The sequence below is a fragment of the Myxocyprinus asiaticus genome, chromosome 21 (assembly GCF_019703515.2).
Source record: "Myxocyprinus asiaticus isolate MX2 ecotype Aquarium Trade chromosome 21, UBuf_Myxa_2, whole genome shotgun sequence".
Classification (NCBI taxonomy): domain Eukaryota; kingdom Metazoa; phylum Chordata; class Actinopteri; order Cypriniformes; family Catostomidae; genus Myxocyprinus; species Myxocyprinus asiaticus.
In genome coordinates, this window is record NC_059364.1 from 4910514 (window position 1) to 4935328 (window position 24815).

Here is a 24815-nt window from a genome sequence, read left to right on the forward strand (position 1 = left end):
ACATTTGTATCTGACTGCCTCCACAACAACACATTATAGCCTACTTTACCTTATCACTTCTGTAGCCCCGCCCAGTAGCGGTGAACAGTGAGATGGCAAGTAGAGAAAGCATGTCAGTCAAGAGCAGAGAGCCAATCAGAACACTGAGCGTTTAAAGTCTTAAAGGAGAAGCAGCTCCATAACCGAGCGTTTCTGACAGAGGGTCAGAATGAGGGTGGAAAATTATCATGTTCTACATATATATAACTTTTTTGTGCAAAACAAACTTTAATAATATTATAAGTGAACCTTATGGACAATATAAAAATAATAATAATAATAAAAAGACATGACCCCTTTAAGTTAAATCAATTTATTTCAAAATTAATTGGTATTTTTGCTACAAGCATGCAGTAAAAGTATAATTAATGTTTATCATCTTTTAGTTGAAAATTAAAATGCCATTACATGCCTAAAATTCACTTTACATCCTCCAATACAATTTAAAACATTATTCAGGTATCACTGGGAGCAATCACTTTTTTTGATGGATGTTATATGGTTAAAATTTCCACTCATAGAGACTGACTATAAAGGCTATTACATCCCTGAAAAGTAGAAAGCATAATTATTACATTTCAAATCATAATTCAAAGGGCTACGTGGACCAGTCCCTATAGAACTGATTTATTGTCTATCAAGTCTTATCAAGTCTCTGTTTTGATTGCTAGGACAAAGATTTAGTACAACACTTCCCTTTGTCATTAACAGTATGTTTTGTATATTTTTGTATCCTAAAGCAACCTAGTTTCATTGAAACACGTTACTATACCTACAGTTTCCTGTGAAATGAACACTAGAGGCGCTAAAACACATTATTTATATGTCTGTAAATGGTTATTTTCTCAGACGCTAATTTAAATTCCACCATGTACTGAAGTAATTCTGTCATTTAGTGTGTAGCTCTATTTCTATCTGCAAATCAAATTTTAAAATTAAGTAGGATTGGTAAACTCAGACTGTACTGTGTGGATGCAGGGCCGTAACTAGAGAGGTGAAAGGTGGTAATGATTCTAGGGGCCATAGGTCCAAGGGGGGGCCCACAACAAATTTTAAACTGTATTTTTTAAGCAGAAAGGGGCCCAAATCAATATACAGTCAGGGGCCTCAGAATACCCAGCTACAGCCATGTGGATGCCCTTCCCTCATGCTTTTGGTGCCATTAAATTCTGAGGGAACCACAAATATGGACTCAATCTCTGAACCATCAATGTGGTCGATTTTGCCAAGAAACCATAATAAGATCTCGGAGTTGATCTTTTACCAAAAAATACATACATTTTAGCCTAGATGGTGAAATTGATCTTCCAGGGAAAAACAGGTTTTCAATTAAAAGTGTGTTGTGGTGTCCATTTCATGCCTTCAGCTCACCAAACTACATAACTAATTGATTGACCAATTCTTATAGAATTACTCTGTGTTATTGCAGTTTGTACACTGAAGTAATATAGATAGACCAAAGAGATTCTAATGTGCCTGCACCACAATAATCTGAGATAGCACACATATATCTCTGAGATGTCTGTTTTAGGACATCCTGAAAGCATCACAAACTAATTAACATCTGCTAAACATCTTAAAAAGATCAGATTTAAAAACATTCAAAATCATAAGCATTTTTAGGTCATCTACTGAATGTCTTGACATCTGAGACATACTTATTGACATACCTCATATAGACGTAATGCAGATGAGCAGACAACATTAAATATACGTCTTACAGATGTAAACACATCAAATACATGTCTGGGTGATGTACGTGTGGTATCAGAGTTGTCATTGACATAGATAGCAAACGTACATCTCTGATATGTCAGTTTTAGGTATTTTCATGTGGAAAGCATCACATTTTTTTAACATCTGCTAAACATCTTAAAAAGATCAGATTTACAAACATTTAAATCATAAACGTCTCAAAGACATCTGCTGAATGTCTTATTAACATCCAAAAGGAAAAATCTAAAAAAATATCCACACTGTAGACTATTTATGTTCTTGAAAGCACACATACGTCGCCCAGACATATATTTAATGTGTATTTATATCAGGAAGATTTATTTTTTCCATTGTTTGCTCATCTGCAATACATCTATAAGACGTATGACAATAAGTATATCTCAGATGTCAATAAGACATTCAGCAGATGCCTTCAAGATGTTTATGATTCAGAATGTTTGTAAATCTGATCTTTTTAAGATGTTTAGCAGATGGTAATTAGATTGTGATGTTATCCAGATGAAAAGTTCGAAAACAGACATCTCGGAGATGTACGTGTGCTATCTGGACAAGAGTTCTGGCAAACTTATTTGCATGTGCAAATTATGAATGTTAAATTTGCCAGAACTCTAGATTTTTGGAAGGCTACTATATTTGGTAAAATGTGTAGTTCAAACAAAGCAATGTGCTCAAATGATCAACCAAGGCTTTTGACATCCTTCCTTTAATTTAATTGGACTGCAGAAAGTTCAGATATTTTTCACTGTTCAATTTAAATAACTAACTGTAGTAACAAGATGAAGTTACTACTATCGGAACTTGGCAGTGAAATACTGCAGATATTGACTATACAACAAATAACTGGTTCTTTTCCTTATGAAAGTCGCTTTGGATAAGAGCGTCTGCAAAATGAATAAATGTAAATAAGTTCAGCACCCACTAAATTGTGACAACATAGCATAGTATGGTTTAGAAGTGCCAATTGTTGAATACTGCTTCACATACTATTAATTAATAGGCAATACACAAATACAGCACAGGATGCAGTAAGCTAGTATGTCATTATGAATAAGCAAATGACATACAGCCGACCTGAAAAAGAAAAGTTAATTCTACTCAAAAAACAAAACAAAAAAACACATTTAAATCATATTCCCAGTCAATAAAGAATCAAAGTTTAAAAAAATATACATACAAGGCTTTATTGAACCACTTAAATATTTACAATGTTTCACTGACAGACAGGAATTGGTCATTTCATTAATAAAACATCTATAAAATCTTATAAAACATTCACATTTACAATTTAAGGAGGCTGCTCAACCCCCTTTTTAATTCTTTTTTTGGCAATAAAAGATGATTGTAGTTTCTTTGTGCAATGACCACAAACCTGGTCAAAATCACATCAAAACAAGCATAAAAGATTCCTTTTCTAAAAGTCTTTTCAAAACAAGTTCTTCGTAACAATTTCATTTGGGTGACTTCACAGGCGATGCACGTTTCTTTTGCTTCGAGCGGAGCCAGCAACAAGCGTGTTTCGGGGAGCAGAGAACATCCTGCCGGCGTTGCGACAGGGGGTGGAGCTGTGGAACGCCGATTGACACTGTGTGCAAAACTCAAATGCACAGCTGAGGCGTGTACACACTGCCCGTTGCATGGCTGCATCAAACCGTGCCGGAAAACCGCAGAGAATGCATGCTCGTAGTGATTCGTGCTGTTTTAGTGTTTTGCCAACCTAGAAGAAGAAAATAACAACATTAAAAAAAATCTGTTTTAAAACAGCAGATACCAGAGTAACTACACACAGAAATCTTAACACAAATTCCAAATAGTCTCATTTACAGGGTTCCCATTGCTTTTGGAAAAGTCATGGAATATGATTGGACAGTCGTTTGAGAGTACCATAGATATTTTGGATAGTTGACATAAGTCTCAAGATTTTGGGTTAAAGACCATAGGGTGATTCTCACAAAATCAGTCAAGAAAATGTCCTTTTCTTATTTAACTGAAACCTACATTTCTGGACAATTAAGCTTTTTTGCATTGTGACAGTTTTCAGGACTCTTAGGCTACATCCAATTAATCCGGATAAATTTGAAAATGGCGTTTTCGGAAATGCTCTCAGTCCACACTAAAATGTCTGAAAATGCTTAAATCCCCTTGCCATGCAACACACACACACACACACACACACACGTATGGTCAGAAATACAATAGAGTGCAACAGTGCCCGTCCACTTTTTTTAGCCGTCTGGGTTCCGGAAGTATTTTTCCCATTGGCTTTTCATAAAATACTTCATAAAAGGAGTTCTAAGCCATAAACCAAACCAACCAGGTGAACCACAACATTACAAACCTTGATTTGAAAAAGTATTTTAAAAATATCTGACAAAAAGTGTAAAGTTACAAGGCTATGTACTCACCGTCTTTTACGAGGGCATGAACTACAATCACATGAAGCATTGAAAATGATAGAAGCAACATATTTTTATGTTTACTGCAAAATATTCTGATATATACAAATATTTATGTAGTTTGAGAGTGTAGGGACACAGACTTGATTGCGTCATTCACAGTGCGTCATGGAATAGCAAAAATGTGTTTAAGATCCCTGATACTTCCTGTTTTTCCAATAATCATGGGAACCCTTTCCCTTGACATACTGTAGATAATGATTTGGATTTTTACCTCTTGAAACTGTTGGAAGCGACTCGAACGGGACGTGTTTTGCGCCCCACCCGTCTGGCACAGCGGCTTCTTAACAGCTTTATGAACAGGTGTAGAGGCTACAGCCTGCACGCACGAGAACACCACCCTACTCAAGGTGAAGTCTCGTGTCCATGATCCTACGGGCCGCCCAGAGTCCTGTAATCAAAACACAGAAATTAAATTAGAAATAAGTACTTCAACCAAATGACACTATGAATTAGTCCAATTCTGTCAGTCAGAAAAGTATCTTACCCTTAGCCTTCTCTCTGCTTCTCGGCACTTCCGAAGAGCCACCTGGTCTTGGCAAATGACCTTTCGCCATGTCCGGCTCACTTTCTTACAGCTGCAACATAAAAAACAAACAAACAGTCAATATATTGCACATAAGCAGTATTTCAGACGAACAAAAAGATTATATCATGTGGCAGAAGGTGAAAGCAAGAGAATTTACCTTACTAAGTCACAATCCTCCAACAGGCCCAATATCCTGGCAAGAATGTGCCTCATGTCTTTCCTCAACAGGCCGCCAAGGATGTCCACAAACTCCAGTCCCATCTTCCCACCGATCACATTATGGAGCCCGTAATTCTCAGCCACCTTGTTGACGACCGTCCAGTCATAACTTTTGTTCTTTTTAAAGCTTTTCACCAGTTCTCTGCAAACCTCCTTTTGGAACTTCAGCACAGGAAGACAGGAAGTGGATTGACACTCAACGTCCAAGGACTGAGGGGACACATTTTTCTCTTCACTCCTCTCCGATAAGTCCACGCCATCCACATCCCCGTGATCCAGCCTGCTATTTTGGAGGGAAAGATACCCGCTGTCCTCGGTCAGGCCGCTACCGCTTAGAATCACCTCATCATCTGATGCCACCTCCAAGGAGAGGCGCTTACCCTTATAGTTTTCTTTATTGTGAGGGCCTTTGTTTTTGGTCTCCAGTGGGGTGGAGATGTTGGCCTTCACAGGGGAACGCGGGCTGGCTGTTTTCCGTGGCGAAACGGGGTGACCTTTCACCTCAATGAGGTCTGTTTCAGGATTCTCCATGTGGTATAAAACCGCACAATCGTCACTGTAGGTTGGACACTTCATATCCGAGGCCTATCCAGACACAGCAACTGGCCAAACTGGAGGATGTGAAAGAGAGGGAGAGAAAGAGACATTAAACCTCTGATCTTTGTTTTGCAAAGTGTACTAGAAAAATTGTGGATCCTTTTAATATTTATGCTTTTATCAAAAGTGAATTACAGTGCTTTCAAGATATACATTTAATCAACATGTGAGTTTCCTGGGATTCAAACGTATGACTTTGGTGTTGCTAGCACCATATTCTTCCAGTTGAGCCACATATATTATCATATACTACATTAATATCAAACTAGCATAAACGTATTAAATAACATACCAACATATATGGAAATAAGACATGATTATCTTTGATCTTTATGATGCATGTTAAACAAATTGCTGATCCTATTGATATATTATATCTAATAAAGCAATATGCACACATTATCTAACATACTAACATTAAGTCAGCATAGTTAGTCAATTCACACATTTTTATACTCAAATCTTAAATATATTAATCTGGTTACTTGTTTTAGGCATTGCATATTATTATTAAAATACATTAAGCATGCATATCAGAATACATACTTGTAACTGTATACTAATAAACACATGCAAAAATTATTTAGGGAGTATTATCTATATTTATGTGGTTTATTTATACTTAACATTTTGCGCGCCTACGTGCATGCAGTCCTGACGTGGCTCTATGAGTCATATACTACCTACCTTTAACACGACTTACAATTTTTTAAATATTACATAATTTATATCAATCTTGAAATGCCACCTGTCTCATATGTAGCCAAAATTGCAACATAAAAAGAACAGTAATAAGATATATCAGCCTATTACATAAGAGTTAACTCAAGCATGGTCGGTCATCTACTAGTTTAAAATCCTCTTTAAAAACCATATCATTTTACAAATGTATTCAAATATAAAAACAAAGGCGTCTCTTACCTCGTAAAGATAAAAGCACTCTTTTAGACAGTCTTCATATATCCCTAAAACTGCTTCCTAGTCGCTATTACAGTAGCAGCATTGGCAAACACTCATAGCCATTTGTTTCTGAGCTTGAGAGAAAAAGCGCCACAGCAAACTGATTTGAAATTTGGCGACAAAACCTTCCGACCAATCAGAGCGCAGTAGAATACTTTTAAACCAGGTGCAGCCAATGAAAATAACTCTGAAGACTCCAGTGACGTCTTGACGTAGCAAAACTGATACGTCACCAGCGAACAAAGAGCGCCACCCAATGAGAGGCGCAACTCGAGTACAAAAAAAAAAAAGCGCCTTTTTTTAAGTTTATCATTAAAATTTGTTTACATATTTTGTTATTGCATTTTACCCGCGTACGCTTATATATATACAGTGGAATACAAATTCTGAAAATGAAAATGCTATTTTATATAGTTCTAACTTTATAAATGTTTATAATAACGAAATAATATTATCAGCACAACATTTTTATAATTTTTTAATAACAAATTTAATAAAAAATAATTTATTTGGCGATGACATCTTGTGTGCTTCAATGGGGTTTAAATCCCACTTTATGTACAAAATACCTCTGGCAATTATTATTAATTTTAGGGTTTTAAAGTTATTTTGCATTCTTCAAAATCATAAAACTTTATTTCCATGTTTTAAAAAAGATTTCAATGTTATCTCAGACTTTAGGACCCCACTGTATATACAGTGATTGATTGATGCAGTATATACATTATAGTTTATATTATTTATAATATATAGAATGCATATATATATATATATATATATATATATATATATATATATATGTGTGTGTGTGTGTGTGTGTGTGTGTATATATATATATATATATATATATATATATATATATATATATATATATGTGTGTGTGTGTGTGTGTGTATATACATGTATATATACATGTATATACACACACACATATATATATATATATATATACACACACACACACACACACACACACACACACACACACACACACACACACACACACACACTACCGGTCAAACGTTTTGAAACACTTGACTGAAATGTTTCTCATGATTTTAAAAATCATGTGTATGCTTAAATGTTTAAAATTAGTTTTGTAGACAAAAATATAATTGTGCCAACATGTTAATTTATTTCATTATAAATCTAAAATTTAATAATAATAAAAAAAAAAAGTTTTTGAAATTGATGACTTGGACCAAATAATAAAGAAAAGCAGCCAATATGTGCCTAACATAGATGGGAACTCCTTCAGTACTGTTTTAAAAGCATCCCAGGGTGATACCTCAAGAAGTTGGTTGAGAAAATGTCAAGAGTACATGTCTGCAAATTCTAGGTAAAGTGTGACTACTTTGAAGATGCTCAAATATAACACAGTTATGATTTATTTTGGATTTTTTTAGTCACAACATAATTCCCATAGTTCCATTTGTTGTTCCATAGTTTTGATGACTTTACTATTATTCTAAAATGTGAAAATTATATTATATAAAATTATAATAAAGAATGAGTAAGTGTTTCAAAACTATTGACCAGTAGTGTATGTGTGTATATATATATATATATATATATAATTTTATAAAATGCATTCTATATATTATAAATAATCTAAACTACAATTACACATTGAATAAATTAAAATATACTCCACAATGCCAAGCACTCTAGGTGGTTTACAAAACCAGACACCCCACCAAAGCATTTCACACCATGGTGGAAAGTTCTAAAGAAAGCAAAGCTTGTTTGTGAAACTACTCAGAGGGATAGTGAGATAAACTGTGGTTTTCTCTAGAAACTGATGGCTAGGATCACAACTGAATTTGACACCGACAGAACAAAACTTATACACACGTATTTATTGCAACAAATAACTACTGACTGTGATCATTGTCTTTGAGAATGTCCATGAGGGATTCCTGTTCAGAAAACTGTTGCAAAAACACAACCATTTCCTCCAGCAGTTCCTCTCCTTGTAAAAATCCATGAATGTCATGAATGGTTTTTCCAATTCTGTGATCGGTGATTCGGTCCTGGGAGAAGTTATACGTCCTGATCTTCTCCGATCTGCCTTTGGTGCCAATCTGTTACAACATAGGTGAAATTGCATAGTTTATAACAGGCAAATTATAATCTTTTAATACTTGACTCTGATTGGTCAATCATGGCATTCTACAGTCAAATATTTTAGTATAATCGCCAGTAAACAGTTTAATGTACATAACTACATAACTTGTTTCATGTCTCTCATTTCACTCTATCTTCAATTTCACCTCAAACCAATATTTCATTTCCATTTACTTAATTTGGCAATTAGCTATGTAATAAGCAGGATAATGTACAGTTAGCCAATCATTATATTGTGATAATGACTGGCTGACTGTACTTAATCAATTACATATTTGGATGTACATCATAGACAATTTTTCAAAAGACTAACTCATAAATCAAAGTTCAATAAAATAAAATGCTGATTCGTAAAGGCATGTACCTGGAGTTTTCGGGCATGGTATCTCTTACTGGTCTCCTCCTCCAGTCTGGCGCTGTAGAGTTTGGCTCGAAGTAACGTCATAGCTTTCTCTTTGTTTTTTATCTGGGAACGCTCCTGCTGGCATTCAGCCACTATGCCTGAAATTCCAACAAGGGATAAATCGCTTTCACTCCCAATGCCATGCATGCCACAGAAACAAACACAGGCACTAACTAAAAGTTCATAAAGATCACTTAATGATCACTAAATAAAATCTTGACTATAGATAGATAGATCGATCATATTTTCATATAATAACTATCATATGCACTCTATTATTTTGTGGACCTGTAGGTAGATGAACGATCCTCACTGCACTGTCAGTGGTGTTGACATGTTGTCCGCCCGCACCACTCGCTCTTTTCGTCTCTATCCTCAGATCTTTGGGGTTAATATTGAATGAGATCTATAAATTACAGTTAATACAGATGAAAACTAACACAATCAACACAAATGATCACATACACCTGCACAGAATTGTGCATACTGTACATATAAACTGTTAAATAAACAAAGCTTTCCTAATCATGATCCTAAAGTTATCGAGCATGTCCTAAAGTCCTAAAAATGCAATCATTAATAATTTGTATTTTACTGAAGCTTTATGTGTACCTCAGTGGGTTGGGGGAGTATCGCCACTGTCATCGTGCTGGTGTGCATGCGACCTTGCTTTTCTGTTTTCGGGACTCTTTGGACGCGATGGACACCAGCTTCAAACTTTAACTTTTTATAGCTTAGTGGACCACTTATACTGGCCGTTGCGTGCCTGACACCCCCTAGACAAAGCATAGCAAATACAACACTGCAAATGAGGGTTCCAAGGACATTATAAGAAAAATTGCAATCGTGCTTCTACCAGGGTCAGAAATAAACTAGGGCTATCTAAATATCTAATATTCTTAATGTTATACTGATGTGTGCAAATTAAGTAGTAGATACATTTATATCAACCTAGTTCACTAGACATGACCTCTAAGATGTCAAAGCCCCAGCCGTGGAAAGCAGCAAAGTTTTGATACATGTCAAAGATTTCTGCGGTAAAGAGCATAGCCTCTTGACCTCCGACCCCTGCAGTGACCTCTAGGACCAGGTCACTCATGTCCGATTCCTCGTCTGGGATCAGAAGAGATAAAATCTGAAACATTGAGCACATGAACAAGCATATTGATAATTCATTTATAAAGTATTCAAAAATAATATTGTTTTTACTGAAGTTCATTGGAAGTGATTGCCACACAGTTTAAAGGGATAGTTCACCCAAATAGAACGTTCTCTCATCATTTACTCACCCTCATGCCATCCCAGATGTGTGACTTTCTTTCATCTGCTGAACACAAACAAAGATTTTTAGAAGAATATCTCATCATTGCAGGTGCAGACAATGCAAGTGAATGGTGACCAGAACTTTGAAGCTCCAAAAGAACATAAAGGCAGCATAAAAGTAATCCATAAGACTCCAGTGGTTTAATCCATGTCTTCAGAAGTGATATGATAGGTGTGGGTGAGAAACAGACCAATATTTAAGTCCTTTTTACTACAAATCTACATTTTCACATTCTTCCTCTTTTGTTTTTGGCATTTCACATTATTCGTGCATATCGCTGGACAGGTAGGAGAATTTATAGTAAAAAAGGACTTAAGTATTTATCTGTTTCTCACCCACACCTATCATATCGCCTCAGAAGACATGGATTACCCCACTGGAGTCATGTGGATTAATTTTAAGGTGCCTTTATGTGCTTTTTGGAACTTCAAAGTTCTGGTCACCATTCACTTGCATTGTATGAACCAGCAGAGCTGAAATATTCTTTTAAAAAATGTTCATTTGTGTATAACAGAAGAAAGAAAGCCATACACATCTAGGATGGCATGAGGGTGAGTAAATGATGAGAGAATTTTCATCGCCTTCATGCAAAATACATCTTATTTATTCTTTTGATTTGAGCTGAAATGTGACCTAAACATGCTTCCTTGAAATTCACACATATTTTAAGCATTTAATTAATTAATTAATTATGTCGCCCACAAGTCTTTTACCTCTTAAAAAAGATCTTTGTGCCATGTATGTCTCTATGCATGAGCATTGATAAGGGTAATTTAGTTTTTTAAAAAAAGGCCATTGAAATGTTAATAAGTGCCACTGACACCACCTCACCTTTTGTTTTAGATCATGAATGACTGTAAGACAGGCTTTCCTCTCTGTTTCAGCCAGTTCACGCAAGTCTGGATCGTTATCTGAAAGAGAGATACATGCAAATGAAATGCCTCTCTAGAGAGTTCAAAATAAATGTAGTCTTTTCACTTTATTACCTTTCAACAAATCTTGTGTGTCCTCCAACTCTTTTTGTTTTCCTTCTAACTCTTGTATTTTTTGGACCAAAGGCCCTAGTACAGACAGGTTAGTCCTCTGTATATCATCTGCTGGTTGTTTATCAGTATTGATAGCTTGTAAACATGTGTAATATTCCCTTTCCTTCTTCTTTAAATAGTCATGTAAAGATTTCTTGTTGAAGATCTCTTCCACAGACATAATCTTAGTGACCATCAGAGACTGAGATGTGTGTAAGACTCTTTGATTTGTACTTTTAAGCTGTTGTAATGCGCTGTTAACACTCCTGTGAATAAACTGTCTGCATACTGATCCAGTTCTTACAGTTGCATGTGTTGTGACTGTCCTGAGAACTGTCACATTGAGCAGCTGACTGCCTGCATGGGAAATAGTCTTACAAAAGCAGACGACAGCCATCTCAACTCGATTAAAGAATTTAAAGTGGCCAGTTAAAGGTGAAAAATATAACTGACCATTTAAACTGTTTCCTAACAGAACAACTGTAACGCTGCACACAGTTACCACTATCTTCACATGTACATCATCTGCGGATACTGTACCCTTCTTCTTTTCCGGGTTAAAGATTCTTCAAAATAAAAGTTCAAAATACCGTCCTGGAAACATACAAGATTTTTTGAGGTAAAAAGCTTAACCATGGCAAAGCATTAGAAATATATCATACCTACATACATACACACACACACACACACACACACGAATATACACACAATTATAAAACTTAAAAGGAAAAAAAAAAAAAAAAACATTTTTTAAAGTTCAAAATAACATAAAAAATAATTATTTTTCTTTTAAATTAGAAAAAAATAACATTTTAAATAAACATGTTTATGTAGTGTTATTTTATTTAAATGTCTTTTCATTTAAAATGTATTTTTTACATTAGAATGTTATCAACTTTTATAATTATACATACTGTAATATTATATCGTAATATGCACCTGTATTATATTATTATTATTATTATTATTATTATTACAAATTAAATATTCTATTTTGTCTCAAATAACATTTAATTTACTCTAAATAATTTTTAAATTATTTATGAACAATAAATAATTTACTGGAATAAGTTCCAGTGTGAAATCAAGTGAAAAATCAACTCAGTAGTACCATCTGAAACCAACAGATGGCAATACATGTCAAATTAATTTTGTTCGGTCTCCTCAAAGCCCAAATTAGGATCTGACACAAACATTCGCACACATATTCAAGTAAATAGAAAAATCAACAAGTAAAAATAGAAACAACGGTTTAAAGTTCAATAAAAATTAAAGTGTTGATTTTAATGTTGAAGAATATTTTTTAAATAGTATGGTAATTTTTTTTACAAATACTAAATAAAATCTAATTTAATCTAAATTTGTAAAATGTATATATTACTTAAACATATTTAATGCAATATTATTTTTAATGCAATATTATTTCATTTAAATGGTTTTAATATAAAATTTCATTCATTTCTACATTTATCTATCTATCTATCTATCTGTGTGTGTGTGTGTGTGTGCGTGTCAATGACATGTAGCTATTTTTTGGTCCACGTCTAATAAATCATAAAAGAAACACATTACAAATGCAATTCACACAAAACAGTTACTTGAATATACATTTTCTATGATGAACATGTTTTCAATTACTGAGTTTAAAGTCATTTTGATATTTTTTTCTGGGGTTTCAAGTAAAAAAAATGTCACGTGGTTTAACTGACAGCAGACAGTATAAAAAAATTAAATAAAAGTTTCATTAAAAGCTGAAATTCTTGAAAAACAAAATGTTGGCATGAGTTCTTCTAAAAAAATCTTTTATTATAATTTCTTAAGAAAATAAGCAGTGAAACAATTTTATTTTAAATATGATTAATATGGAGTCACGTGACGCCATGCAAGGATCGGACGTGTGAACGGCGAGCTCTGTGCACTTTGCTAGTTTTAACAATTTTAATGACATTAACCAGTGAGATTCGATACACTCTGTTCCATAAATGTTCTAGGAGGACAATATGTCAAAGAATTCAAAATCCTCGGGCTCTGGAGACATTAAAACACACTTACGTGCTCAAGCTGACGCCCCTGAGCAGGCCGCGAGCCTGGGAGTCAATTTAGACGGAGAGGTGTGGGAAATGCGGCGAGAGATGCTGAACATGTCGGCAATGCTGACAAAGGTCATTGCTGACTTGGAGGATCTTGCTGTGCTACATCGATCGATCACTGCCATGGAGGCGAAGTTCACTGAGGTGGTTACAAGAGTGGGAGATGTCGAGAAACGGATCAATTATATGGAGTCATCAGAGAGGGGATTATCTGCTAATCCGCTAGCGACCAAGGTGGATTTGGAGCGTGTCTGGGAGAAGTTGGAGGACATGGAGAACCGTAGCCAGTGGAATAATGTCCGTATTGTCGGAATTCCTGAGGCCGAAGAGGGTCAGGATGTGGTGAAATTCCTGGATGGGCTCCTTCCGAATCTGCTCGACATAGCAGGCCATAAGCTGGAAATCGACCGAGCTCACAGGGTTCCTTCTCGGCGATCCGCGGAGGGAGACTGGCCCTGATCAATTCTGGCCAAATTTCTGAGATTATCTGATAAAGATCTTGTGTTACAAGAGGTGAGGTGTAAAGGAAGGCTTTCTTGGAAAAACCACAGCATTTTCTTGTTCCCAGACTTCGACAAGAGTGAAACGTGATCAATTCAAGGAATTAAGAAACGTTTACATCAATGGAAGTTCGCTTTTGCACTGATAGTTCATTTTGTAGCGTAACACATCTTCAGGACAGTTTTATGGATGAATCTCTTTGTGTTTATTCCGCCTATTGGCTGGAGTTTATTTTATAGATTATCTTTTGCCGTGTAATTCTGTCTAACACAATTTGTAAAGAAACACCGGATTTGAGTAAACCGATAGCAAAGTTGTCTCTGGGGTTCTCGCAGGCGTGCATGAACTGTTTGAGTTTAGAGGGTTGGACGCCAGTTGGCGCTGTCGTGCACGGGGTTAATGCGCACATTTTTCTTTTTTCTGTTTGTTTGGTTCGGGGGGGATGTTCGGGGTTTGATGGATGCACTAATGTTGGAAGTTGGTCTTTATAATCTTGTTTTTGACACACAATCTATTTTTTCTTTGTGATAAAGATAGGTTTGTAGGCAATGGAGGAGTCAGGAGACAGCGAACAGTTGAGTGTTTATTCTTATCGTCAGCTTCACACACACATTCAAACATAAACACACACATTCAAGCAAAACGGCTCTGGGTGGCCAACTCAAAATAGCTTTCTCTCTGTGGTCTGTTGCTCTGGCCACTCTCTCTCCCTCCTCTGCCACTCTGGCGGGCCTTATCAGGTCTCTCTCTGCCATCACTATAATGAGAGACAGGTGTTAGAGTAATTACAGCCCAAGTGACGAGCCTTACCGCTTTCCCTCTCCCGCAGACAGACACAAGACCACACCCCCCCATGCCACATTCTTATATGTCAAAATGTCAGATGTTAATATGAGTGGATTGTCTCTCTCCACATGGAATGTGAATTGGCTGGGGCACCCCATAAAAAGAGGGAAGGTTATTTCTCTTCTTAAGTGTAAGAAATATGATATAGTGTTTCACCAAGAAATGCATCTTTCCCCGCAGGAAACTGAAAAATTTGGGAAGATATCGGGTGGACATGTTTTCTTTAGTACTGGCTCAAGTAAGAGCAGGGGACTCATTACACTGATAAGTAAACATCTATAATTCAAATGTCTCAAACAGATTTAGGAAGAGTCATTATTGTTTTAGCTGAAATTCAGGGGCAAAGTCTTATATTTGCTAATATTTATGCACCTAACGTTGATGAGCAGGGCTTTTTTATAGATATTGAAGGGATGTTGCAAGCCGCTGGCACCCCTCATGATATAATATTGGGAGGAGACTTAAATCTTTTGATGGACTCAGTCCTTGATCATAGTGAAGCAAAAGTGTGCAAGCCCCCTAGAGCAACATTGACGCTTCACAGGATGTGTAAAAATCTTGGTCTTGCAGATATTTGGAGACTTTTGAACCCATCTGGGAGGGACTATACATTTTTTTCATCAGTCTATAAGATTTACTCTTTTTTTAAAATATATCTAAGTCCCTCATTTCATCAGTAGCTGATTGCTCAATTGGAAACATTTTAGTCTCAGATCACGCCCTGGTGTGTTTAGAGGTGTTGCCACATATGGAGAAAAGGAAATCATATAGTTGCCGCTTTAATGTATCCCTTTTGCAAAATCCTGAATTCCAACAAATGTTAAAGGCTGAAATCAGTGTCTATATGGAGACCAACTGGTCCTCAGTATCCTCTGTGGGCATGGCTTGGGAGGCACTTAAGGCAGTTCTTAGGGGCCAGATCATACAGTATGCCACATTCACCAAAAAATCCAAAGCACAAGAATTCGTGGAATTGGAAGGGAATATTAAAAGTGCCGAGGCAGAGCTGAAGCGCAGAATGTCGTCTAATGGCCTCAGAGAATTGACCCAACTGAAATACAGATATAATACTATTTTGTCGGGGGACAAAGCAGGGAAGCATTTGGCTAGATATATAAAGCAGAGAGAGTCTTTTTTTACCATTCCCTCAGTGAAATCTGCTGGTGGTGAAATATTTACCTCAGCCATTGATATTAATAATGCTCTTAAAGAATTTTATCTTTATCTCTATAGTTCCACGTCTTCGTCTACTGATGAGGATATTAGAAACCATTGTGGAACCATTAGCACTTCCTAAATGACGACTGAGCAAAAAAAATCTCTTGATTCTGAGATAACCTTGGAGGAGCTTGGCGAGGTAATTAAGACCTTGCCTACAGGCAAGGCTCCGGGGCCAGATGGCTTTGCCACTGAATTTTTTAAATCTTATGCTACAGAACTGGCTCCACTTTTGCTAGAAGTTTATACGGAATCATTAAAGAATCGGAAGCTTCCGCCAACCATGACGCAAGCCTTGATCAGTCTGATTCTGAAAAAGGACAAAGATCTAAGTGAGTGTAAGATTTACTGTTCAATTTCCCTGATCCAGCTATTCTGGCTAACCAAGTTAAAAAAAGTTATGACATCTCTTATACATATAGATTAGGTGGGGTTTATTCAGGGCCGTAACTCTTTTGATAACATTAGGCGTTTCATTAATGTCATGTGGGCAGTGGCGAACGAACAGACTCCGGTTGCTGCATCTCACTTGACGTCGAAAAGTTTGATATGGTAGAATGGGATTATTTTTTTTTTAATTTTGGAAATGTATGGGTTCGGGAATACTTTTATTGGGTGGATTAAGTTATTTTATAGACACCCGGTAGCGGCGGTTCAAACAAATGGATTAATTTCAGATTATTTTATTCTGGATAGGGGCACCCGTCAGGGTTGCCCTCTTTCCCCCTTATTATTATGTCTTGCCCTGGAACCATTAGCAGCTATGATAAGAAAGGAGGATGATTTTCCAGGGGTGGTGGCAAAAGGTCTGATGCATAAGCTTTTGCTTTACGCAGATGATATTTTATTATTTGTCTCCTACCCCACTAGATCTATGCCTTGCCTCCACAGAATTATTAATTCCTTTTCTAAGTTCTCAGGATACAGAGTCAATTGGTCTAAATCTGAAGCTTTGGCTCTGACAGTGTACTGCCTGGTAACGGCTTTTCAGCCAGGTGCCTTCCAGTGGCCCAAACAGGGCATTAAGTATTTGGGTATTTTATTCCCAGCAAATTTTTCTGATTTAGTTAATATTGACTCTTTAATAAAAAGGTTTTCGAGCGATGTGGGCAGGTGGGCTTCATTACATTTATCTATGATGGGGAAGGTTAAAGTTATTAAAATGAATTGTATTCCAAAATTCAACTACCTGCTACAATCTCTCCCTGTAGATGTCCCCCTCTCTTATTTCAAGCAATTTGATAGCATAGCGAAGTCCTTTGGAATGGTAAATGTCCCGGATTAAATTTCAGTATGTTGCATAGGCCGATTAACAAAGGTGGGCTAGGCCTACCCGAGGTTTTTTTATTTTTATTATTATGCATTCGGTCTCAGACATTTGGCTCATTGATCGATTCCACCTGAGAGAGCCCCTCCCTGGTTCTGTATTGAACAGGAAGTTCTTGCCCCTATTTCGCCATTGCAAAGCCTTTCTATCAAACTAACCGGACAAGTTAAGTTACACCCCATTATATCACATTTGCACACGGTATGGACAACAGTGTCCAGAGTGTTTAATTCAGACATTTATTTAAATGTTGCTTCAAGCATATGGCTGAACCCAAAGTTATGTATTGATAAGTCCCCTTTCTGCTGGACAGAGTGGATTGTGAGGGAGGTTAATATGCTCGGAGACCTATATGAGAGTGCAGTGTTGAGATCCTTTGAAAATATAATTCAACATTTTGGGATTCCCAGGCCTCAATTATTTAGGTATTTACAGCTGCATCACCTGCTTTGTACTAATTTTGGGAGCAGCATACACCCACCTAAAGTGGCAGATACTCTGGGAGAGGTGATTACTGCTTTTGGAACAGGTCATGAGGTATCAGTGTATTACTCCTTGCTAATTCAGAGTCTGGGGGATGGAGCTTCAACATCTCTCAAGAGATTATGGGAGAAAGATTTAAACTTGGTATTGGAGGAGGGAGTGTGGGCTAGGATTCTAAAAAACATCAAGTCTACATCTAAAGATGCAAGGGTGCGCCTTTTGCAATTTAAGATTTTATATCGATTCTACTGGACCCCCTCTAGATTGAATAGGCTTGGTCTTAAAGACACACCCACCTGCTGGTGTTGCCAGCAGAAGATGGGGACACAACCCATGTTTTTTGGTGGTGTGTTAAGATCCAAGAATTTTGGTTGAGGGTTCAGAATTTTATGTGTGATGTATTGGGTACTCAAATTTCATTTTGCCCCAGACTCTGTATTTTAGGCGATGGGGCGGTCATTAATATAAGGGATAAATACATAAAAAATTGGGTCCTAGCCAGTGTTATGATCAGCAGACAGGGTTGGGAGGGTTACTTTTGAAATGTATTCCACTACAGATTACAAAATACATGCTGTAAAATGTCATTTGTAACCTTTTCCGTTTGATTACTCAAGGTCAGTAATGTATTCTAAATACTTTGGATTACTTCTTCAGCACTGGTAGATTTTTTCAGTAAGACAAAATACACATGTTAAAAATACATTCTCTGAAAAACCTAAATATCTTATGCAGTGTTGTTTCTAAAACAAGATAGATCAAACTGATCTTGTTTTAAGGATTTTTAGATATTTTTACACGAAAACAATACAAACACTTTTATCAGGAATATTATTTCTGCACTAATATCAAAGGTCTTACTAGAAAAAAAGAAATTATGATCCAACGTGAATTTTCTTGATAAAAAATATGATCGTGTCTGGTAACGTGTGCATGTAAAATGGCTAGAAATAGCATTTTAGCTTAGTGTAAAGCTGACAATTTACACAAGGTTTATTTCTATTTCTTCTGCTCCAAACTTACTTCAAATTTACTTCTCTGTCTGCTCGTATGAATGTAACACATCATAAGAAAGTGTTTCACCGCTGTTCAAATGCACTTTGGATCGCATCATTTATATGTATAAATGTTTTCCATCTGAAAGGACTAAATATTAAATGAAACAAATGACAATAAAATGCAAAGTAATCTCTTCAGTAATCAAAATACTTTTTGAATGTAACTGTATTCTAATTACCAATGATTTAAATTGTAACTGTAGTGGAATACAGTTACTTATATTTTGTATTTTAAATACGTAATCCCGTTACATGTATCCTGTTACTCCCCAACCCTGTTGGCAGACAGGTCATCCTTAGGGGATGGAAGTCGGCCCGAGTGCCCTCATTTCATGAGTGGTACACGGAGATGGGCAGGGTAGCGGCATTTGAAGAAATGTCATATAGAAGGCTAGGCAACATAAATTTGTTCATTAAGAAATGGGGCAGCTATTTAGCCTTTTTAGAAGGCTCTCTGGGAGGGGCAGAGGAGAGAGACTTGTTGTTTTAAATGTGTGTTGCAACCTTTTTGTTTTTTGTTTTTGAATGTGTACTTTTTATGTTTCTAAATATTATCTGTTAGTTCGTCATTACCAATTGGCATTTGACCACTGATGTGCCTGTTTTTGTGGGTGGGGTGTGGGGGGGTTATTGTTTCGGGGGGAAGGGTTATAAATTTATATAATTTGATTCCAAATATTCTGTTATGTTTTAAAAAAAAAAAAATTTTTTTATATGGAATCAATAAAAATTGTTAATAACAAAAAAAAAAAAAAAAAATGATTAATATTTGAAAAACTTTTGTCCACCAGATCAAAGTCATGTGGTTTAACCAATATGTAGATAGCAATTTTGTTTTCATGTGACAAAAATCATAAAAAAGAGATGTCTTTAGACCCACAAGACTGTGTGTAAAGATTTAAAAACAAATCATTATTTTGTCATATCATAAAATATAAATATTTTTTGGACATTACTATGAAAAGGCATATATTGTTCAGGTCATTTGGTGTAACCAAGAGAAAAAATCTTTATATTCTTGAATTGAAAATTCATAATTTGAAAAAAAAAAAATAAAAAAAAAAATAAAAAAAACAAATCACCTTGAAACATATGTTTGAAAACATCTTTTTAAATTAATTATGAAGTTGAAGTGTACACTATCATGTATTCAAGGTGCAAGGAAACTATTTTAATCCCTTTTACTTGATGTTTGCACCACATGACATTTTTAAAGTCATTAAATATATTTGTAGAAAATTCTAGAAATGTTTTTCAAAATTTTGTAAAAACAACATGAACTCAAAGATTACATGTCTACGAACTTGACGTGTTTTAAACCAGATTTTAAAAATATTTCTAAATTTTATCACCTCGAACAACCTTATTTGTCAATGACATATTCTACTATGTCTAAAATAACATTTAATTTACTGTAAATAAATCATATAATATAATATAATATAATATATACAGGAATAAATTCCAGTTTGAAATCGAGTCAAATCCACTCAACTCACATAATCCACCAACAGTACCATTTGAAAACCAACAGATGTCAGTAGGGCTTGATCATTTAAAGAAAAATCCATATGGATTTTTCTTTAAATGGTTAAAAATCATTATTAAACTAATCTCTGGGAAGAGATTCCCATGACCACTGGTGGGAAAAGCAATGGTAAAGAAAATGACAGAAATTTGAGGTTAATATATTTAAAAGTTATACAAAAGTAAAAGTTCACTTTATGTTTGTAAATGTTACATATAATGATTTATGATATAATAGTGTATCAGAAAATGTAAAAAAAAAAAGTCATTCCAAATAATCTGTAGATATTTTCTATCGAATCCCTTTTCCTCTGTCCCACTTTACCAGAGATATATTGACAAAGCAAATCAAGACATTTAGACAAGACATTCCTGCTTTTAATGCTTTGTTTTAGTTGAGCACCTGTATCTTTGTGTTATGTATGTACATGCTATCTAAGGTTTTAAATTAATCTCTGAGCATATAAACTTGTAATGTATTCAAATACTGACCTGTGTTTTTCTTTCCTCTAGAGGGAACAATTTCCTGTGTTTAAAAAAATTGAGAGAGAACTTCATATAACATATTGCAGATTTCTCAAGGTTGGTTTCTTGCACAAATGTGTTAAGTTTTGTGTGTTTGTTAATGTTGCATCACAATTGTTGCAGTTTTCCTGCTTGAGTGCCTTTAAGAGTACTCGCCCAACATGAGCATCTCCAAATGTTCTTGATTTGGAAAGTCTCTGTAGACTGTGTCTTTCTCAAATGTATGGAAGCCTTGAACCGCAAGGTGAAAAAAATTACACTAGGTAAAAAATGTTACCTTTCTGAGCAACACAAAATAATGACTTTTATTACCATAGTTTTATTTTTATTTTTTTGTATTATTACTATGGTGTTACTATGAATATCAAGGTTAAAATATGGTTATTTTAGTAAAACCATGGTAAATAAACTACGAGGGAAAGAAAACTATTGCGAGGGCATGCAAAACTTTTTGCAAGGGAACGCAAAACTATTTTATAAAAAAAATTACCACCCTGTCCTCTCAGGGGCTTCGTAGCTCCGTACTTGAGCAGAAAAGTTCAGAGAGAGAAAAAAATTCAGAAAAAACTATAGTAAAACCATAGTTAAACTATGGTATTTGCAGAGTAAAACCATGGTATCCACAAAATTATGATTTTATTACCATAGTTTTTACTTTCCTGTATTATCACTATGGTTGTACTACAAATATCATGGTTAATATATGGTTATTGTAGTAAAATCATGGTAAATTTATTGCGAGTGCACGCAAAACTTATTGTGAGGGAACGCAAAAGTTATTGTGAGGACACGCAAAACTATTTCAGAAAAAAATTCCCGCCTGTCCCCTCAGGGGCTCCGTAGCTTCGTACTTTAGGACAAAAAAAGTTTTTAGAGAGAAAAAACAATTTCAGAGAGAAAAACAAATGCAAAAAAAAAAAAAAAACATTCAGAAAGAAAAAAAATTACCCGAGAGAGAAAAAAACGTAGGACATAGGTCCAGGAAGACACCTAAAAAGAAATTTCCCTAGTGATTTTTTTTTTTTTCACGTTGTGGTTCAGGGCTTCCATACAAATGAAAGCTAACAACATAATTGTTCAGGAACGTTAGTTCAGAGATGAAGGCGAGACAGTGACAAGCAACTTTGTGAGAAGAAATTGTGAGAAAAATGACTAAATTAATATTTTGTCACAAACTGTCTTATCTTTCATATGTTAAATAGGTCTATATTGCTAAACATTCAAGCTGTTATCTCAAAATTATACCCTGTAGGTAATGCAACACCTGCTTGAGTCTATTGGCTTTACTAAAATGAGATTTGACATTCTTTTGCACCGCGCCCCACAGGACAGGGGAATGAGGTTATGAAAAGTGGGCTAATCCTTTGCAAAGTCATGCAGATTATTTAGTGGAATTGCTTGAATGATCAAAGGCTCTTGTTCGGGGTGTATATATGTAACTTTTTTTTTTCTTCTTTTTTTATACACAGGACAAATTGACTGTTTTTATTTAATCAATTTTGTGAATGAAGCAAGGGTTGTAATACAGTGTAGGTAACATCAGTGAAAAATTCTTTTAAGATTCATTTTTAAGATGGTGCGTCTATAGCATCACAACATACACCACTGATCAGACAAAAATCAAATCATACCATTAAAAAAATGTTTTCAATAAAACTCTTTCACATGAACATTAAACAATCTATCACCAATGATAGAATGAATGAACCATGTAAAAACAATTACAGTTTAAATGTAAATGCATAACTTTCAACATGGTGGGTAAATCACTTTGAGCACATTTGAGCAGCCTCTTCCTGTTAACTTTGACCTCAGAAGTTGCCACAACTTTCGTATCGTCAAAATACAAGTTTTTAACGTTCTGAACACTAATGACGTGAATTCAAGTGACAAAAATTCTTTTTTTTACTCATTTTGTTTAGCTATTTTGCACACATTTATTGTAATTAACATTTGTATTTGATTCCTATGCACATGACAGTGAACAACTCAACACATATATAAAGAATCAACATTTTACATTTAAACCCTACTAATACAATCCCACCCTGACCCCTAACGAACACCCCTGTGGTCCCACATAACACACACACACAATCCAAAAAAAACAAAAAAAACAATATATATATATATATATATATATATATATATATATATATATATATATATATATAAGTAAATAAATAAAATAATAATAAGCATACAGGATTAAACTAAACTACACTCTCCACATCCCCTCCCCAAGAGTCCCCCCAAAAAAGCTAAATATTTGCCCCATTTTTTAACAAATAAGTCCCTAAACCCCAGCCTTCTACTTACCGCTTCCTCAAATGCAGCTACCCTCCCCATTTCCACACACCACTCCGAAAAAGAGGGTGCTCCACTTGACTTCCAACCCCTTAAATTTATTTGCCTGCCGATCATGAGACTGGTCAGAAACCAATTTTTAATGTGATTATTCCCTAAATTCATGACCGCCCCATCAACCAAAATACAGAGTCTGGGACAAAGCAAAACTTGAATGTTCAAAACATCACACAAATAACTCCGAACCCTCAACCAAAACTCCTGGATCTTAACACACCCCCAAAAGATATGGGTAGTGTCTCCAACTTCTGATTGGCATCACCAGCAGGTGGGTGTGTCTTTAAGACCAAGCCTATATAATCTAGAGGGGGTCCAATAAAATCTATGTAAAATCTTAAATTGCATAAGGCGAACTCTTGCATCTCTAGATACAGACTTGACATTTTTAAGAATCTTAGTCCACACTCCCTCCTCCAATACCAAGTTTAAATCTTTCTCCTATAATCTCTTGAGAGAAGCTGAAGCTCTGTCCCCCAGACTCTGAATTAGCAAGGAGTAATACACTGATGCCTCATACCTCTCCCAAAGCACCTGCCGCTTTAGGGGGGTGTGTGCTACTCCCAAAAACAGTACAGAGCAGGTGGTGCAGCTGTAAATACTTACAGAACTGAGATCTGGGAATCCCAAAATGATGAACCAAATTCTCAAAAGATCTCAACACTCCACTCTCATACAGGTTGCCGAGTGTACCCCCTCACAATCCAATCTGACAAGCAGAAAGGGGACTTGTTGATACATAATTTGGGGTTCAGCCATATGCTTGAGGCGACATTTAAATAAATGTCCGAATTATACACTCTGGCCACTCTTGTCCAAATCACGTGCAAATGTGAAATAACGGAGTGTGCTTTAACTTCTTTGGTTACTTTGATAGAAAGGCTTTGCAGTGGCAAAATAGCGGCAAGGACTTCCTGTTCAATAGAAAACCAGGGATGGGCTCTTTCAGGTGGAAGCGACCAATGAGCCAAATGTCTAAAACCAAACGCATAATAATAAAACAAAATCTTGGGTAGGCCTAGCCCACCTTTGTCTATTGGTCTATGTAACTTACTAAAATGCAATCTGGGACGTTTACCATTCCAAATAAAGGACTTCGCTATGCTATCAAATTGCTTAAAATGAGAGAGGGGGACATCTACAGGGAGAGACTGAAGCAGGTAGTTGAATTTTGGAATACAATTCATTTTAATAACATTAACCTTCCCCATCATAGATAAATGTAATGAAGCCCACCTGCCCACATCGCTCGAAAACTTTTTTATTAAAAGGTCAAAATGAATTCTAACTAAATCAGACAAATTTGCTGGGAATAAAATCCCCAAATACTTAATGCCCTGTTTGGGCCACTGGAAGGCACCCGGCTGGAAAGCCGTTACTGGACAGTACGCTGTCAGTGCCAAAGCTTCGGATTTAGACCAATTGACTTTGTATCGTGAGAACCTGGAAAAGGAATTAATAAT

General features: G+C 35.7%; 1 protein-coding gene across 3 annotated transcripts; it reads right to left on the reverse strand.

Annotated features, from left to right (window-relative positions):
- Positions 1-2931: 2931 nt before the first annotated feature.
- LOC127411950 (F-box only protein 5-like) lies at positions 2932-11945 on the reverse strand. 3 transcript variants are annotated; one of them, XM_051647909.1, is made up of 8 exons: positions 11375-11945; positions 11220-11299; positions 10016-10199; positions 9677-9840; positions 9353-9470; positions 9026-9162; positions 8417-8618; positions 5419-5588 (listed from the first exon to the last, which is right to left on the reverse strand). In XM_051647909.1, exons 1-8 carry the CDS (start codon positions 11808-11810, stop codon positions 5563-5565), a joined length of 1347 nt encoding a protein of 448 aa, XP_051503869.1. In that variant the 5' UTR covers positions 11811-11945; the 3' UTR covers positions 5419-5562. The 3 variants fall into 3 exon arrangements, with proteins under 3 accessions (XP_051503871.1, XP_051503870.1, XP_051503869.1); XM_051647911.1 differs by lacking the exons at positions 9026-9162; positions 9353-9470; positions 9677-9840; ... (1 more) ...; positions 11220-11299; positions 11375-11945 and adding exons at positions 2932-3490; positions 4444-4620; positions 4717-4807 and having other exon boundaries at positions 4916-5588; positions 8417-8562; XM_051647910.1 differs by lacking the exons at positions 8417-8618; positions 9026-9162; positions 9353-9470; ... (2 more) ...; positions 11220-11299; positions 11375-11945 and adding exons at positions 2932-3490; positions 4444-4620; positions 4717-4807; positions 6496-6709 and having other exon boundaries at positions 4916-5588.
- Positions 11946-24815: the final 12870 nt, after the last annotated feature.

What these genes read in the sequence shown, in the direction of transcription:
- LOC127411950 (XM_051647909.1), bottom strand. Translation starts at nt 11,810, where the DNA reads ATGGCTGTCGTCTGCTTTTGTAAGACTATTTCCCATGCAGGCAGTCAG. An exon ending in TTCATGATCTAAAACAAAAG is followed by an intron (nt 10,200 to 11,219) that starts GTGAGGTGGTGT and finishes TCAATGTTTCAG; the next exon opens with ATTTTATCTCTTCTGATCCC. An exon ending in GGTCATGTCTAGTGAACTAG is followed by an intron (nt 9,841 to 10,015) that starts GTTGATATAAAT and finishes TGCTTTGTCTAG; the next exon opens with GGGGTGTCAGGCACGCAACG.